The sequence below is a fragment of the Phyllosticta citribraziliensis genome, assembly GCF_038025025.1.
Source record: "Phyllosticta citribraziliensis strain CPC 17464 chromosome Unknown J3D65scaffold_1, whole genome shotgun sequence".
In the NCBI taxonomy this organism is placed as follows: domain Eukaryota; kingdom Fungi; phylum Ascomycota; class Dothideomycetes; order Botryosphaeriales; family Phyllostictaceae; genus Phyllosticta; species Phyllosticta citribraziliensis.
Genome location: NW_027117338.1, coordinates 2924311 through 2940422, shown reverse-complemented (window position 1 = coordinate 2940422; position 16112 = coordinate 2924311). Strand labels below are relative to the sequence as shown.

General features: G+C 54.8%; 8 protein-coding genes across 8 annotated transcripts; 4 read left to right on the top strand and 4 right to left on the bottom strand.

Annotated features, from left to right (window-relative positions):
- Positions 1 to 155: 155 nt before the first annotated feature.
- Positions 156 to 2725, bottom strand: J3D65DRAFT_611500 (uncharacterized protein). The gene has a single exon (XM_066798918.1). It carries the CDS (start codon positions 2595 to 2597, stop codon positions 648 to 650), a length of 1950 nt encoding a protein of 649 aa, XP_066660243.1. The 5' UTR covers positions 2598 to 2725; the 3' UTR covers positions 156 to 647.
- J3D65DRAFT_611499 (Catenin-beta-like protein) lies at positions 2726 to 4586 on the bottom strand. Its single transcript, XM_066798917.1, has one exon. The coding sequence runs from the start codon at positions 4580 to 4582 to the stop codon at positions 2810 to 2812; it is 1773 nt and encodes a 590-aa protein (XP_066660242.1). The 5' UTR covers positions 4583 to 4586; the 3' UTR covers positions 2726 to 2809.
- A 112-nt stretch (positions 4587 to 4698) lies between these two features.
- On the top strand, positions 4699 to 6867 carry J3D65DRAFT_46318 (uncharacterized protein). The gene is made up of 4 exons (XM_066796452.1): positions 4699 to 5080; positions 5130 to 5257; positions 5314 to 5824; positions 5875 to 6867. The coding sequence occupies exons 1-4, from the start codon at positions 4736 to 4738 to the stop codon at positions 6571 to 6573; spliced, it is 1683 nt and encodes a 560-aa protein (XP_066660241.1). The 5' UTR covers positions 4699 to 4735; the 3' UTR covers positions 6574 to 6867.
- A 346-nt stretch (positions 6868 to 7213) lies between these two features.
- On the top strand, positions 7214 to 9005 carry J3D65DRAFT_611495 (uncharacterized protein). Its single transcript, XM_066798916.1, has one exon. It carries the CDS (start codon positions 7664 to 7666, stop codon positions 8690 to 8692), a length of 1029 nt encoding a protein of 342 aa, XP_066660240.1. The 5' UTR covers positions 7214 to 7663; the 3' UTR covers positions 8693 to 9005.
- J3D65DRAFT_611493 (enoyl-CoA hydratase/isomerase-like protein) lies at positions 8981 to 10347 on the top strand. The gene is made up of 3 exons (XM_066798915.1): positions 8981 to 9455; positions 9521 to 9988; positions 10037 to 10347. The coding sequence occupies exons 1-3, from the start codon at positions 9142 to 9144 to the stop codon at positions 10188 to 10190; spliced, it is 936 nt and encodes a 311-aa protein (XP_066660239.1). The 5' UTR covers positions 8981 to 9141; the 3' UTR covers positions 10191 to 10347.
- Positions 10348 to 10389: 42 nt separating this feature from the next.
- Positions 10390 to 11326, bottom strand: J3D65DRAFT_599604 (60S ribosomal protein eL20; the record flags this gene model as incomplete). The annotated part of the gene is made up of 4 exons (XM_066797909.1): positions 10390 to 10548; positions 10605 to 10781; positions 10839 to 11023; positions 11323 to 11326. The coding sequence occupies 4 exons, from the start codon at positions 11324 to 11326 to the stop codon at positions 10390 to 10392; spliced, it is 525 nt and encodes a 174-aa protein (XP_066660238.1).
- Positions 11327 to 11655: 329 nt separating this feature from the next.
- J3D65DRAFT_546002 (COP9 signalosome complex subunit 12) lies at positions 11656 to 13160 on the top strand (the record flags this gene model as incomplete). The annotated part of the gene is made up of 3 exons (XM_066796795.1): positions 11656 to 12239; positions 12295 to 13012; positions 13077 to 13160. The coding sequence occupies 3 exons, from the start codon at positions 11656 to 11658 to the stop codon at positions 13158 to 13160; spliced, it is 1386 nt and encodes a 461-aa protein (XP_066660237.1).
- Positions 13161 to 13689: 529 nt separating this feature from the next.
- On the bottom strand, positions 13690 to 16095 carry J3D65DRAFT_611481 (adenosine deaminase family protein). The gene is made up of 3 exons (XM_066798914.1): positions 15736 to 16095; positions 14790 to 15662; positions 13690 to 14732 (listed from the first exon to the last, which is right to left on the bottom strand). The coding sequence occupies exons 1-3, from the start codon at positions 15872 to 15874 to the stop codon at positions 13987 to 13989; spliced, it is 1758 nt and encodes a 585-aa protein (XP_066660236.1). The 5' UTR covers positions 15875 to 16095; the 3' UTR covers positions 13690 to 13986.
- Between the last annotated feature and the right edge of the window lie 17 nt (positions 16096 to 16112).

Genomic DNA, 16112 nt, shown 5'->3' with positions numbered 1-16112 from the left:
GGGACGGAGGGAGATGGAGATGTAAACAGAGTAAGGAACAGAGCATTTGGTTTGTGCTGTTTGCATTGAATTGACTTTTGGAGATTTTCTAGATTTTCTTCGCTCTTTTTGGCGCATGTGAAATTGCTTTTTCAAGACCATCTCTTGTCCTTTTACCCACATTCCTTTCTTTCGTCCCTTCTTTCATCATGCACGAAAGACGCAACTACGAAACTACACGTCGTCGACTTATCCAAGCGATGCAAGTGAAAAGCGACATAATGACGTGAGTTCAGACTACACTACCTATCTCAAACCTCAGGCAAACCGAACAACAACCCAACCTGAAACCCATCACTGAAAATGCACAACTCTCATCCTATTCTATCCCCCTTCTCCTTTGCTTCCTCAGCTATTCTGCATTCCCCTCACTTTCTCCTGCCTTTCCCTTCTCCTTGTCCTCCCCTCCGCTTTCCTCTCCTTCACCAGCACACGAATCTGCCTCCGCCGCTGCCCCTTCGCCTGCGCCAACTGCTTCCGAAGCGCACTTGCCAACTTCTTCCGCATCGCCCTGGTCGACCTCCTACGCGCCGCTTTCTCCTCAACTACGCGTGCCGCCCTGGAACGGTAAGCTCGCAACACACTCTCAAGCCAGTTGACGCCACGCACTACCCTTCTTTTGCCCCTGGCAAGCCAGGCCGCCTAATCTCAACGCCGCGCCGCTGCCCCAAGTCCCCATTATCTCCCGACGCTGATGCTGAGACGGCGTTTCCCTTAGGGATGGGCTGCTTGTGGCGGTTCTCGAGTTCGATTTCCCGCTTCCGCAAGGGGCAGTCTGCGATCGTCTCGCCATAGATCTCGTTCGGGTGCGTGTGGTAGCCGTGGGTGATGACGGGCGGCTTCTCGGGCAGGCCATCATCGTGCGTGTGCCACCCGTGCCAGACCTTGCCCCTCTTCTGCTTGACTGCGTTGACGAGGTTGCCGAGAAGGCCGTTGGTGGGGCTGTTGTGCTGCTTGTCGTCCTTCTTCGCTGTGGATGAGTTGGCGATGTTGTCGACGATGCTGCCGGTGGCGTTGTTGGTCTCGTTGTCATTCTTGTTCCCCCTGATCGAGTCGATGACGTCGCCAACGATTCCCCGGGTGGAGTTTCCAAATAGCTTCTCCTTGAGACCGCCAGCGGACGGTTTGTTGTTGGTATAGTAGCCTACGCTCCGGAGATCTGCACCAGGCGCGACTTCGCTCTGGCGGGTGAAGTTTGCGATATCGGTGGTGTTGATGGCCTTCCTACCAAATCTATCGCTTTGATACTTAGGTTGCCGATGACCCATAAGACGCGGCCACCAGCCCGGCTTCTTGTGGTGGTCACTGTCGGAATGGTGATGGTCCTTGTCAGAATGCTTCGGCTTCTTCTTCTTGTGGTGATCACTGTCAAGATGGTGATGGTCCTTGTCAGAATGCTTGGGCTTCTTCTTTTTGTGGTGGTCCGCGTCAGAATGAATGGGCGTGGGCGGGTGAGAATGGGTGGGACAAGCGTAACCAGTACCAGGTCCGCACGGAACCTTCCTCTTGTATATATTGGCATCTGGCTTCGCTGACAGGGGCAGGGGCTGTGGCGTCGGAATCTCCCCGTCTGCCTGTCGTGGTAGGTGGTTTTTTCTGATCATGTACCAGAAGTGATGGTCCTTATCAGAATGGTGATGGTCCTTGTCAGAATGTTTTGGCTTCTTCTTCTTTTTGTGGTGGTCCGCGTCAGAGTGGGTGGGCGTGGGCGGGTCAGAATGGGTGGGACAAGCGTAAATACCAGTTCCGCACACCCACTTCCTCTTGTATATGTTGGCGTCTGGCTTCGCTGACAGGGGCAGGGGCAGTGGCGTCGGAATCTCGCCGTCCTCCCGTCGTTGTAGGTTGTTTTCTTTGATCAAGTAAGAGGGGTGATGGTCCTTGTCGGAATCGTAACGGTGAGGGTCGTTGTCCGACTCGTGGTGGTCCCTATCAGAATGCTTCCTCTTTGTGTGGTGTTTCTTGTCCGAATGGCCGCCTGCGACTATTCCGTCCGCATAGTCAGGTCCACGGTCGCAAATTCGCCGGCCGTGATAGACACGACAGCGTTTCCGAGTCTTCTTCGCTTCCACCGCCGGCGCCGGTAGTCCGACAGCTATTTTGGCCTCTGGCTCCGCAGGCGAGGGCAGTGTTGTAACAATCCGGTCAGGAAGCGCCTTTGCAGGGACGTGTTCCTTCAATGTCGGCGTCGATTCTCCTCGTTTGCCCATCCTCGCTGGGGGATACCCGCTTGACCGGATCTCCTTGGTCGATGGAATCCATATGCGGTTGTCGCCGTCGCCGCTGTGGAGCCTGGACAGCGTCATGAATGGCGCCTCGGTCGTGAGCGCCGGCGGCGTCGGCACCGCAACCGTTGGGTATGCCGTCCATGACGCATCCCGCTTCTCAAATGGACTGGGAGAGTTGATGTGCGGTAGCAGATCCGTGGGGGAGGCCGTCAACGGCAGCGGGTTGGGCGGTGCGTCGACTGGAAGTGCTCCGACAAGAGGGGCGGTGACCAGGGTCGCGATGAGAGCCGCCGCTGTAGTCGAGCCAAAGTTGGCGACGTGCATCTTCATCAAGTGTTTCCCGGCCGGGCAATCGACTAGGATGCTTATAAGAATAAAAAGTAGGGAGAAATCTCGAAAAGAGATGTGGGGGGGAAAAGCCAGTGATATAGCCGTTGGTGGTGGACGTTGAGCCAGGAACGGCCATTGTCTTGTGACATCGATACATTCACATTTGTGGATGCGGAAGCTTTCCTTGGTTCAAGATGCCATTGATGTGTCAACTATTCCAAGAAACCAATCAAGGTACTTAGCATGTCCTTCAACATCAGCTCCCCCTCACCCAAGTCATCACCAGTTATGCCCTCAAATTGCTCTTTGAGCGTTGCGTGAATGTCGGCGAGGGTCTCGTCTCGGTCGGCCAAAAGCTCCACGATGCGCTTCTTTGCCCCACCATCTTCTGCTACAAGCCATGAGAGGATAACGTCGATTGTTTGTAGGCAGAATAGACCGCCTTCCATTCTCCTTGAGAACCACTCATCTTCGAGCTCCTCCCTGGCTTCTGGACGAAGGGCGTCTTTCTCCCGCTGGATAGCCTGATCCACCAGCCGCAGACGCGAGGAGTAATCGCGTCGAACTTGGATCAGTCGACCAATTTTCTCGTAGTCCCTCTCAACAAACTTGGCCAGGGTGCGGATGCGCCCTGCACTCTCGCCAGGAAGGGATCGCAGGAGCGCGGCGAGTATGCCGATGAGGTGCTCGGTATTGGCGCCATCATTCTTCTTCATGAACATGCTGAAGATTGTCTTGAGCCCCGCTGCTTCTACCAATCTTTCGCAGACCGGTGCCGCACCCGCTGGCGATCCCGACAGCGCATGATCCAACAATCTCAAAGCCCTTGGTTTGGCGAACTTGGCGTCGCGGAGCATGATTAGACAAAGCTCAATGCCCTCGGCCTCGACAAACTTTTCTTTTCCAGCGGGTTCGTCAACAAGGCATGCCAGAAAGTCAAAGAGGTTTTCAGCAAATTCCTCCTCTTCCGTGTCCTTTGGCGGGTCCCGTTTGCGGTAGGCAGCGAGAAGCTGGAGGATTATGTCGATGGCATCGAGGTTGATAAGGGCGAGGCGATTCGGCGCCGATGTCTGCACGAGAATGGCAAGGTCTTCGGCTGCATACTGTTTATTTTGAGATACAGGGTTTTCCTTTTTTTGAATTCTCCGGAGCAGCCACTTGAGCAGCGAGTCTTCCTTTCCCAAAACTTCGATCGTAGAAGGATTCGACGACAGATTCTCAACGACGGACAGTGAATGGTAGACGCCGTTTCGATCCACCTCGTTCGCTTCGTCAAGGCGTTCAATGTTGGAAACGAGCAGCGATAATAGGTCAGCTTCCAGCATGCCGTTGACTAGCGCGTCCCACTGCTCTTGCTCGGCTTGCACGTCCTCATCTGTCAACTCTGAAATGATTTCAATAGCGTCGATGGCAATGTCTGTATTCTCATGCGCCAACAAGCTGACCAGGCTTCCGGCACATCCCAGCTTTGCAAACTCGCCGTACAGTTCTGGATGCTCCGAGAGCACGCTCAGTGATTTGATGTCAGCGTCCAGATCTGCTTCTGATCCCATGAACTTTTGGGGTTCGTCTTCGAATTTGGCCCTCAATTCGGCATTCTTGGATATCCTCTTCTCAAAATTCAGCGCCAGCTTCCGTAACCAGCTGCTGTCGATTGTTTCAGGTGCGGCGCCAGCTTCTTCGACCTTGTCGACGTAGCTCATGGCGCTGGCCGTCTTTTCGTCCATTCCGCCGCCAAAGAAGCGGCCTTCCTCGTCGTCATCGCCAAAATCGACCTCATCTTCTGGAGGCAGCTCAGGCCCGGCCTCAACGTCGTCTTCGTTGTCGTCGGCGCCTTCGACGGTGGCTCGCCCTTTTCCTTTGGCGTCTCCGTTGGGCGCTAGCTTGGCGGATTTGTATGCTTGGGAAGGCTCCGTGATGGGCTCGAGTTTCCGCTTGTTGGAGGGCAGGTGAGGCTTCTTGAAGAGGTCGTCGATGCTGGACATTTTGGGTGAGGTGGAGAGTCGAGATGCGCAGGGGAGCTGCAGAGATTCGCCGACTGACGCTGGAAGCTCGGGCCACAGGCCCCACACCCCGGGCGGCGCGTCCTCCACCTCGACAACGCGTCAACCGCGACGCTGCAGCCAACCACCGCCGTCATGCCTCACGAAAAGTCGTCTTCTGAGCTCCTAGCCCAAGGTGACATCTACTTCCAGGATCGCGAATTTCAACGAGCGATTACGGCCTATCTTGAGGCTTTTGAGTCTTCCAACGACCTGAACGATGTCACACCTTTGGACAAAGCCGCCGCATGCTATCTCAGGACGAGAGACTACAATTCCGCGCTCGCGCTCACGAAAAAGATGAGCAAGGTCAACGCTGGCGATGTGCGCACCTACCTACGAATGGGTCAGGCACTTCAACTGCTGCAAAAGAGTGCCTTGGCCACCAAGATTTTCGCCAAAGGATTGCAGCGCTGTCGCCCGACTGCCGACGGATACGATGCATGTCTCTCTTCGCGTATCGACCCAGCACTGCTAACATGAGGTCAAGACACTGCGGAAGCAATACAATCGTCTCGAATGTCAAGAACGCGCAACCAACAGCGTAGATCCCGTCAATGTCCTTCCATATGAAATGCTGGATGAGATCATGAGCCATTTGGACTTTCGGTGTAGAGTGTGAGGACCTCCATGCCAATGAATCAGTTGGCGCCGCCAGACTAACGTGACCGCAGCAATCTGCTTCTCGTATCCAAGAAATGGCAGAGCTATCTTACTAGCAACTACCGCCTTTGGACTGATCTGGACTTGTCGTCTTCACGTCGTCCAGTCTCCCGAAATTGCATCTCCAAGTACATCAAGTGGTCGAATGGTCGCATACATACCGCAAAACTGAACCGCCTAAGCAGACACCAGTCTCTTTGGGAACTGGGCCGCCAGTGCCAGATCTCCTCGTTGTTACTGCTGCATCCAGACATTGCTGGATCTTCTATCACACACCCTCTGATGGCATTCAAAACTCTCCAATCCCTATCTATCACCAGCGCCGTTGTCACGCCTGGTGTTTTTGAGGAAATTTTAAACCAAGCTCCCACACTCACAATTTTGAATATTCAATGCCTAGAGACTCGAAGAGAAGCAATTGACTGGCAGAGACAATACCCTAATCTGCAGCACCTAAGGCTCAACTGCGTCGACGATTTCAGAGCATCCGATCGGGGGATGATGATTACCAAGATTGGACCGGTAAGCTCTCTGCGAAAATTTCCTGTCCACAGCTAATCAATGCTTTTAAGCGTGAACTACTCAAGAGGATACCTAACATCCGGACTCTTGCGTTTACCAATTTTCATCTCGCGTTAGCCATTGATTTGGACTGCTCCCACCTACTCCAATTGGAAACTCTTGATCTTCGAGGGTCTGATTTCGCTGCTCTTCCGCCCAAACTTCCAGGGAGCATCCGTAACCTCCACATATCGAGCGGGGAACCGGAGTTCATCTCTCAAGGGATGACAGCCCTTCCTCATCTCGAGTCTCTCTCTTTGAAGATCCATGAATGGACAGAGGACATGCACGAAAACCCGAACTTGTTCCTACCTGCGCTGTTGCAACACCATACTCCTCTCCGCCGACTCGCCCTCAAACCCTCCCCAAGTCTTACGCAATGGAAGACACTCCTCTCCACTCCTAGGTTGGCAGAGCTGGAGGAAATTGACATGGTCGACATTCCAGAAGCAGGTGAAGGACAGATCTGCGCACTTGTTCTTGGTCATTTGCCACATCTCCGACGTCTCAGAATGGAAGGTTTCTATCATCTTACCGGCTGGGGAATCAAACAGCTGGTGAATGGTCTTGAGCAGTTAGAGGAGCTCAATCTGGTGAAGTGCCCCAAAATCCAGTTTGACTCGATCGAATGGGCACGCAAGAAGGTGCAGAGCGTTAAGTGGACGCCGTTGCAGGAGGCTTCGGGCAAGAAGGTGTTGTGGGGATCTTAGGGGAAGTCGAGTGCTTTATCCGAAGACATGGTGTTAGGAAGCACTTGTGCTTTTCTTTCAAGGGAAGGGTATCAAAAAGCTTCCATCTGCCCGCCTAAAAATGGTCTTGGAGCGGTCATACACTCTATGCAAAGACCCCGAATCAGGGAGTTTTCGTCTGCTTCCTGAAAGACTGATCTGCCTGAAGCGTTCAGGCATCCTCAAGAACAAAGTACGAACGAGCGTCCAGGTGCCTTGGATGGTCATTGCAGGCAGCATAATTCTATTGTCTCTTTGGGGAAGAGAGCAGCAGTGTTGTGTGATCGTGAGAGCGGTTGCACACCAGCGAAATTGGGCGGCTGTATCGCTTGGTCAAATGTGTTGTCGAATTCAGAAAGTCTCTCCGTCCAACAGCACATACTTGCAGGCAACAACAATGCCAACCCTACTAGCTGTACGGCTGTGCGAGAAACCCGAGAAACCCGAGGAATAGAGTCGGATTCGCATTGCGAGCGTGGTGGGAGGCGCTCGTATTCGGGAGCCAGCCGTCACATCCGCCGTCTTCCAGCCAGCATCTACCATTCAAAAAAGGCAGACCAGCGCCAAAAGTTTCTAGGCCAGCTCAATCAGCCAATTCTCGTGCCAGGCAGCAATGTGAAAACCCAGCCTTCTCCCCAATTGATTGACATGATGGGCGCCGAATGAGCGTTTGCACTAGGCAACACCAAAGATAAATATTGTTGTTGGTGAACATAGAGTAGCCAAACCACGACATTGACACTCGAGACTCATCGATAACTCCCAAACAATTCCCCAGTTTCAACAGGACCCGAGCAAGATGTCTGCCGGTTCACCCCCGATGACTATGGATCAACAACAAGAGACTCCGCACTACCCGCCGCCCCGTTACTCCCCTCCTGGATACTTTTCAGAGCAGATTCAAAGCGCACACAACAATGAGTTAGTCTTAGCAGCAGCGCCAATGTACGGAGAGGTCTCTCCTCCGTTGGGCCCACCTCGTCCTCTCCAGAAGCCCATTGTCGTACCGCGTAAGTTCAAGAAGTACTGCAAAGAAGACACATAGCTGACAAACTTACCAGAAACCACCAACATGTTCTACATCCGCTCCTTTTCCCCGTTCGCGCGGGCATACTCGCCTGCTCTTGCCCAGCTCCCGGAACCCATCTCGCAAGACGAATTCCTCGCCTTCATCGACGGCCTCAACGGGGCATACATGATGCACCCATTCTTCCAAGCCAGCTTTGTGTCAGGTGGATTCGTCATGGCGGCACCGCTGCTGCCCGTCCAAGCGGCCGGCGGCGCCGTGCAAGCCATCTCTGCGCTCGCATCCGCAGCCGTCACCGTGGTGCGCGCACGCAAATACCTCAAGAACGCCAACGAGACCGTATTCAAGCCGCGCGGCCTGGCCGTCAAGATCATGGAGACGAAGAAGATGATGCAGGCTGTGGGCGCGGCGGAGACGAAGCTCAAGCTCCCGCCGCTCGACGACGTCAACGATTTGGATCCGATGGGCCAGCGGCAGCCGGGCCAGGTGCCCGAGGACCCGCGCATGCGACGGCTGCGCGCGCTGGAGGAGTACGTCTCGCCAATCACGTTCAATGTGCCGGCGGAGGAGCTGCCCGACCAGTGGTTGAAGCGCAAGGCGGGCGGACCTGGGCGCTGGTTGAACAGCAAGAACATCAGAGGCCTGGACAAGGTCCGCGGCAAGGGCATGAAAAAGCAGCAAGAAAGAGCCAACGAGCTTGCAGGAGAACTGGCGGAAGTAAATGCTGAGGTGCAGGAGTTGGAGCGACTGGCTCATGCCCAAGAGTTGGTCGAGATGCAACTCCTCGAGAACCACAAGGGCAGGCCGCCGGCGCAGCAACCAGCGCAAGCGGCGGCGGCGGCGATTGGAGACAGGCAGATTGACCACGAGCTGGCTGCGGGCTTGGCGAGACGAGATGCGCTGATGGATGAGATCCGCCGTGCCGGAGAGGGCAAGATGAAAAAGGCGGACAAGAAGGAGGAGCGCATTGCCAACCGGATTCTTTGGATCGTCATCACGCGTTTGGATGGAACTCCCTTGGGCGATGATGACTTCCTGGTCGACACGCCGAGCGAGCAGTCATCTATTGCGTAAATACGACCGAGTCTGGGTGGATACCTTGGGTGCACGATTTGACGACAATATAGATCGGCGGTGTTGATAGGCGGCTTTGCTCGGATTTTTTCTCTCTCCATTTTTTCTTTCCATTTCCCTTTCAGTGGTTAGAGTTATGCTCATTAGCTTCTACTTCTTCTTGTTTGTACAAAATTGAAGGCCATTGATTTGAATACTTGCCATTGATGGTTACTAAGAATTGGTGTATTGATGTGGAGACCAAACATGTGCAGCGGCTTGGAGTAACCACGAGTCGCGGGGAATATTGGCCAAGCAAAAGCGGGCAAGATCCTCCACCTCGGCTGTGGCAACATAAACATTGACCGACTCTCTTCACCTACTTATCCAGTCTCTGAACTGCTAGCTGAAAGGAAGCTCTTGAAATAGTCAACTCACCTACTGTTCAGCTAAGCCGTACTCCGTACATCATGTCGACATCTAAAGTAAACATACCGGATTCCTACGCCTCGCTCCCAACCAAGGAAATAAAGCTGTCGCATCATCCTGAGAACTCGCCGACAGCTACTCCAGTCATCATTGTAACACTGTATCGGCCGGGAAAGAACAATGCTTTTACAGTAACCATGCAGGAAGAGTTGGAGCAAGTGTTCCCACTCTTTGACCTGGACGACCGAGTCAGATGTATCGTCGTCACAGGTCATGGCAACATATTCTGCGCAGGAGCAGATTTGGAACAGGGATTTGGCGACGTCGCAGAGAGGGTGAATGACCACAGGGATGGGTACGACAGCTCCCCATCTCCCTTCCTTCCTTCTCAACGTACTGACTGCTGCGCGTCTCCACCAGCGGCGGCCGTGTAGTTCTCGCAATCCACCGCTGTCGAAAGCCCGTCATTGGCGCGCTCCAAGGAGCAGCCGTAGGCATCGGCATCACCATGACGCTCCCCATGGCCATCCGTGTCGCGTACGCACCGGCAAAGGTGGGCTTTGTTTTCTCCCGGCGCGGTATCATCACGGAGGCCTGCTCGTCGTTTTTTTTGCCCCGGCTCATCGGCTTTGCGCGTGCCTTGCATACGACGACGACGGGAGCTACTTACCGCGCTGACGACAAGATCTGGGGCCCGCTGTTCAGCGAGACGTGTGAGCGGCGCGAGGATGTCAAGAGGAGAGCCTTGGAGCTCGCCGATGAGGTGGCCAAGAATACCAGCACTGTGAGCATCGCGCTGATCAGGGATTTGATGTGGCGGGACAAGGGGAGTGCTGAGGAGCAGCATCTCTTGGAGTCGAAAATTATCAACGAGTTGTTCAGCAGCAAGTATGTTTCCGCAAGAACCGAGAGAAGCCGGATACTAAATAATTGCAGCGATCACAAGGAAGGCGTCAATTCTTTTCTGGAAAAAAGGCCGCCAAAGTTTACGGACACGCTGGAAGCGAATGCCCCCGGAGCGTATCCTTGGTGGACTCCAGTCGAGACCAAGAAGACGGTGGAGGCGCCAATCGGCAGGTCCAAGCTTTGATAGTGTGACACGATCTCTGGGACAATAAACAGTGACGACGACTGGATTCGATTGAGAACTCTTCATCTTTACCTCTGTCGTTGGGCTTTCATTCATTTTTGGAGCTACCGCCATGATTTTGTAGCTACAGCCTTGTGCCCATAATGTCCGTAACCCCGAAGTGAGACTCCCACACGCACCCCCGCGACCATGAAAACGCTTAGAAGAAAGTGGAGGGCCTGTTTGCCGCGAAGATCTTCTTGGTGTTGCTCTTGTTGACACGGTGGGGAAGAGGGAACTTGAGGTCCTTGGTGAGGAGCTGCTTGATGTAGGGGCGGCGGATGTTGTCGGCCTTCTCGACCTCGACGACCTTGAGGATCTGTGGAGCTGGATTAGAGAGAAGCGTCTGGGTGCGATGGATCTTTCGTAACGTACGTGGATCGACCGGAAACGGGCACGGTGCCTGGCGGCCATGTCCTGGTACAGGGCCTCAACGGCGTCGGTGCGGGACATCTCGCGGTACTCCTTGTACATGTTGTGGGTGCCGGACCTCGAGTCGTAGCGGATCCAGATGCCAAAGTTCTTGACCTTCTCGGGGCGCGCCTCGGCGATCTTGCAGGCGAGTTAGTTGAAAAGTCGCTCAGACAGCCAGCGGCCGGCTCAACCCACCTGGTTCAGGGAGACAATCTCGCCGTTGGCCTTCTTGATCTTGCGGAGCTTGCCAAGGAAGTACCAGAAGCGCGACTTCGCAACGACATCGTTGGGAGCAAAGATGCGCATGCGGTAAAGCTTGGGGGTCGGGTTGGCCTCCGACGGGAGGTGGCGACCAATGACCTGGTACTCCTGAAGACGACCTGCAACATGCCGTCAGTTCCAATTCTTCAAATGTGTCGCGACACGCTGTTTTGCAAAGGAGTCCAGTATCGGGAGTTTCGGCGTGAGATCCAGGGCGTCAGAGTCGAACGGATTTCGCAAACGATGGCACTTTCGGTCCCTCGGATCCAACTGCACCCTCGCCTTCCCGTGCTCAGAAACAATCGATCGAGACGGCGCGCCCGAGGGAGTTGTCGATGTGATGCGTGCGTATTCGGGGTGGTTGACGTCGTGGATGATGGTGTGGTGGAAGGCGAAAAAAACCAGGAATAGTACATACCCATCTACGCAAGAGTTAGCTTCAGAGCCTTGCGCAGATGGGGAGGAGATGGTCGTGACCTTGATTAGCTGCGGCTGGTCGGTGGTGGAGTTCTGCTGTCGGACCTCGTCGTCGTCTTGTCGCAGAAGAAAGAGGACTTTTGGACGGGCGGCTTTCGGTGGTGGTGGGTGTGCGGCCCTCGCTTAGCTTCCGCGCTAGGGGCAACCACAGCCGGCGCGACAAGGGACGGGGACTGGGACCTGGACCTGCCGCAACACCCAACGTCACCCAAAGCTCACCATCCAACACTCTTCTTCGCCATGCTCCCTGCATAGGTAGCCTCTGCACTTCAGAATGGACGCTCTCATCGACTCCTTCAGGCGTGCTCGAGCCGGTGGCGATGGCTACGCTCTCGCTTCAACCATCACGCCCGTCCCGCCCAAGCAAGATGCTGGTCTCCTCTACGCCTTCTACCGCAGCACCAACGCCTTCAGTGTCCAGTCCGACGTCCGCCACCGCCTCGCCTCCAACCATGCACTGCACATGCCCAAGGCAGAAGCTAGCGCCTGGACCGAGGTCTTCGTAGCATACTGGAAGGCCATCGGCGAGATTCTTGCCGCCGAGGAAACAACCTTTCAGAAAAGAGATGCGGACTGGGCCAAGGTGTACGACGCGTGGAAAGATCTGGTCAATGCTCTCATCAAGGGCTACTCTGCAAACCATTTCCCTGCTTGGTCAATCCCGTGTCTCTATGTCGCCTCCAGTTACCTCCGCATCTTCGCCATCAAGGCCGATGAAGCGGCAGCAAAGGCGAAAACCAAGCCATCGTTCAGTGCCGGACTTCAGGATGACATTGCAGGAGCTTTTGGCAAAAATGACAAGCTTGAGGATGCTGCAAGACAAATCAATCGAATCTTCAGTCTTTGCATCAGTGATCGGTACGCGGCCCTGTGGGCCAAGGTAATGATACATTGTACTAATTTTTGAGTCCAGTGAGCCGCTTGAAGATTCTCGCAAGTGGGCTCTTTACTACATTGCCAACATGCTGTTCAAGACATACTTCAAGCTCAATGCTGTCGCTTTGTCGAAAAACGTCCTCCGATCGCTTCATGCCACCAGGAACGACATGCCACCCTTTGAAGCCTTTCCCAAAGCCCACCAGGTCACATTCAAATACTACAGTGGAGTTTTGAGCTTTTTGGAAGAAGACTATCAGCAAGCGGAAGAGCATCTGACCGAGGCATGGAAGCTCTGTCACAAAGATGCCAAGAAGAACTGCGAGCTGATTCTGACCTATCTGATCCCCTGCCATCTCCTCAATACTCACACTCTTCCCTCGACATTTTTGTTGGCCCCATTTCCAAGGTTGCAACGATTGTTCGTCCCCCTAGCCACTTGCATCAAGAAAGGCGACCTCGCTGGATTCGATTCTGCTTTGGCTGCAGGGGAAGAAGAGTTTGTCAAGCGCCGCATCTACCTGACCCTGGAAAGGGGCCGGGACATTGTTCTGAGAAACCTCTTCCGCAAGGTGTTTATCGCCGGTGGCTATGAACCACCCAAAGACGGCCAGTCAGATCAGAATCAAGTTCGGCGAACGAGGATACCGATCGCCGAGTTTGGCGCCGCGCTCAACCTGAGCATGCACTGTCGCGAGGGCGAATCAATCGACAACGACGAGGTGGAGTGCCTTCTGGCAAACATGATTTACAAGGTCAGTTTGCCGTTGGCCCATCGTACCTACCATTTTGCAGGCTGACGTGACCGATGGCTGGCAGAACTTGATGAAGGGATACATATCCCGCGAGCATGGTAAAATCGTGCTGAGCAAGGCAGGCGCCTTTCCAGGCACTGGTGTCTGAAAGGCACCCTCCACTCGGACTCCGTACGTGGCATGGCAGTGTTGAGAGTGTCAAGGCGCCGTTCTCAGCATCGATTCATTCTGTTGATTTCTAGTTTGGAGATATAGATCAAGCTTGGATCAGCGCGGCTTTGAAACTCAAACAATCACCGATGGAAAGAAAGAGCACTAACTCGCAGCATAACAAACGAACGCAGGTCGTTGCAGGCCCCCTAGGCTTTGGCGCTGAACACGTGGAATGGCGTGTCCCTCATCCAGAGACGTCGCACACGAAATCGACCTTTTGAGCCTGGCAACGTTGTCGTTCTTGGGGACTGGGCTGGGTTCGGTGCGTCTATGCAATGGCAATATTCGACCGCAACTCGAGAATTCCTCAATAGCTGAACAGCCTCAGAGGCCGGACGTTTTCTGATACTACTCACAAGCGCAGTCCTTTGGCTGTTGGCGTTGAGTTTGGCTGAGAACCACTTCGGGGCCAGAGTGTCAACTCCAAACGGCTTTTTGTTGTGTCTTTTGCCGACACGCTGTGGCACGGATCCAACGTTCACATCTCCTTGTCCAGGATGTCACATTTCTGGAGAGGATACATACAAAGAGTCGTTTCGGGGGGTTTGTTGAAGGATTGCCCACGAAATAGTGCGTAGCAAACAAATTAAATAAACAAGAGCATCAAACATCCAACGCAATTTTTCACCCTCTTTTGGAAGTGCTTGAGCTCAGCCACCCACCAGAACAAATAGGAAACTGAACAAAGAGAGATATCACTAGAACAACGAAAAGAGGATTGTTCTCCGTGAAATCAGGAGCCAAGAGGCCTCGCTCGCTACCTACGCGCGAGACGCCTCGTTGTCGTCATCAGATGCGTCCAAGTCGACATCCTGACCGTACTCGGAGACGACCCAGTGGCAGAAGCGCTCCCACTCGGCCATCCACTCCTTGAGGCATTCGGCCCTGTAGCCCTTGCCGAGCGCGCCGTCCTTGATGTCCTGCAGCCAGTCGGCGGCGGAGCAATCCTCAAAGTTAGCCCAGCGGACGCTGTTTTCAGCCAGGGCACCCAAGCCGGCTAGGCCCAGGTTCTCCCAGCCCTGCAGGGCCTGCCAGAAGTCGTGCGTCATGCCGCTGGTGCCCTGGCCGAGGATGGACGGGTCGTCGTTGCAGAGGGAGACGGGGACGCCGCGGGCCAGCAGGGCGGGCAGCGGGTGCGACAGGATGCTGCCCGTCAGGCGGAGCACCTCGTTGCTGACGGGGCAGCTCTCGACGAGGATCTTCTTCTGCTTGATCATGTCGATGAGCAGCGGGTGCTTGTAGAGCGAGAAGCCGTGGCCGATGCGCCGCGTGCCGAGCAGGACGGCGTCGAACAGGTTCTCGTCGGTGCTGTCGCCGTCGCCGAGACACTCGCCTGCGTGGAAGAAGAAGGGCACGTCGACGCCTTCTTCGGCGCACCGCTTCTTGAACCAGAAGAGTTCGGGAATCATGTCTTGGAGAGGTCGGCCTAGGTCTTCTTGGCCGACGACGTCGTAGCCGCCGATTAAATGGGGATACCTGACTTTGGTCGAAATGCATTTCGTCATGCCTGAAAATAAGAATCAGAATCTTGTGGGGAGTTTTTCTTTTGGTGGAATTGACCTACTTTCAACAAGCTTTCGCTTGTCGAATATCCTGGGCGTGGTCCAAATGAAACGCGCCCCCCAAAATCCTTTGCCCTCTGGTGACGCCTTGAAGCTCTCCACCTCCTGCTCGAACGCCTCGAACATGCTGAAAAAGTCGTCATCGTAGTGCTCACATTCGGGCTTCCGCCAGGGATAGACAAAGGCCGAACGTATGTCGACCCAGCGAACGCCATCTGCATGCAAATTTGTAAACATTCTCCTGATAAAGGCGCGGAAGAACGGCTCGTAGAAGACGAGGCTGGCAAGGATGGGAAAACAAGACGAGAACTTTCTCCAAATGTCATTGACACCGTAGTGATGCTTGAGGAATTCTTCCGAAGTAATCATGGTTCGAGATTTGACCCATTCGCGGAAGCCTTGGACGCCTCCGTTGGGAAAGGCGTTGGCAGCGGCATGTAGAGGTATTCGGGTTTCGGGAGTGTAGGACGACGACCATATGGACTGATTGGCACAAGGAGCGGCTTTGGCAAAGGTGAAGAAGAACTTGTTCCCAGCAAGATCTGCCGGGGTAGTCAATGCTTTTTCGGCCCAGATGTGAATGCCGTCCAGTCGGAAGGCCTCATCGAGCATCCAGTCGAGCTCGACCATGGCCTCCAGATGGCAATGCAACAGGGCGCCCTTTGGCATGCGGCGGACGATGCGCCACAGTTTGCTCTTCTCCATGCGGTCCTTGGCCAGCGAAAACATCATGCCGGGGAACACGTCGCCATCGTCCGACAGGGTGTTTTCAAAGTCCTTGGTCCACAGGGTCTGCTGCTCTTCGAAGCGGATCTGATCGACAATGGAGCAGGCCTCGAAGGCCGTCGGAGAGAGGCTCTCGCGGAAGAAGCGGTCTGACAAGCGCGGTCAGACCTCCTTCTTGGGTAGGACAAGTGGGTTTTGGTATTTTTCATAAATTTCACCAACCGCTTCGCTGTTTCTTCTCTTCGGCAACCAGCTTGTCTCTGCCGTCGAGGTACTTTTGGATAAAGGCGTCTTCTAGGTGCGGCACGCCGTGGGCGCGGTGCCAGGCGGCATCGTCGCCGAGAGCTGACGGCGGGTCCATGACGCGCAGCGCGAGCGTTGTCGACTGCACGAGGTCGAAGTCGAGGTGGAGGCGGACGTTAGAAGACGAGGGACACGCGCAGTGCACCTCTCAGGGCCCCTTGGAAGGGGGAATTCGGGGACGATGCTGTGCAGGACGCGGTGCAGATGCAGTGGAGTGCGGATGTGCAGGTGGCCGGGGCGCGCGTGGGTGTGCGTCATGTCCGGGCGGGAGGGAGCGAGGGAGCGAGGAGAGAGAG

Excerpts from the sequence above, each read along its gene's own strand:
- J3D65DRAFT_611495 (XM_066798916.1), top strand. The coding sequence starts at position 7,664 with ATGTTCTACATCCGCTCCTTTTCCCCGTTCGCGCGGGCATACTCGCCT.
- J3D65DRAFT_611493 (XM_066798915.1), top strand. The coding sequence starts at position 9,142 with ATGTCGACATCTAAAGTAAACATACCGGATTCCTACGCCTCGCTCCCA. Across the intron at positions 9,456-9,520 it reads GTGAATGACCACAGGGATGG|CGGCGGCCGTGTAGTTCTCG; the intron begins GTACGACAGCTC and ends CGTCTCCACCAG. Across the intron at positions 9,989-10,036 it reads AACGAGTTGTTCAGCAGCAA|CGATCACAAGGAAGGCGTCA; the intron begins GTATGTTTCCGC and ends AAATAATTGCAG.
- J3D65DRAFT_611500 (XM_066798918.1), bottom strand. The coding sequence starts at position 2,597 with ATGAAGATGCACGTCGCCAACTTTGGCTCGACTACAGCGGCGGCTCTC.
- J3D65DRAFT_611481 (XM_066798914.1), bottom strand. The coding sequence starts at position 15,874 with ATGGACCCGCCGTCAGCTCTCGGCGACGATGCCGCCTGGCACCGCGCC. Across the intron at positions 15,663-15,735 it reads AGAGAAGAAACAGCGAAGCG|ACCGCTTCTTCCGCGAGAGC; the intron begins GTTGGTGAAATT and ends CGCGCTTGTCAG. Across the intron at positions 14,733-14,789 it reads CAAGCGAAAGCTTGTTGAAA|GCATGACGAAATGCATTTCG; the intron begins GTAGGTCAATTC and ends TCTTATTTTCAG.
- J3D65DRAFT_611499 (XM_066798917.1), bottom strand. The coding sequence starts at position 4,582 with ATGTCCAGCATCGACGACCTCTTCAAGAAGCCTCACCTGCCCTCCAAC.
- J3D65DRAFT_46318 (XM_066796452.1), top strand. The coding sequence starts at position 4,736 with ATGCCTCACGAAAAGTCGTCTTCTGAGCTCCTAGCCCAAGGTGACATC. Across the intron at positions 5,258-5,313 it reads TTGGACTTTCGGTGTAGAGT|CAATCTGCTTCTCGTATCCA; the intron begins GTGAGGACCTCC and ends ACGTGACCGCAG. Across the intron at positions 5,825-5,874 it reads TGATTACCAAGATTGGACCG|CGTGAACTACTCAAGAGGAT; the intron begins GTAAGCTCTCTG and ends AATGCTTTTAAG.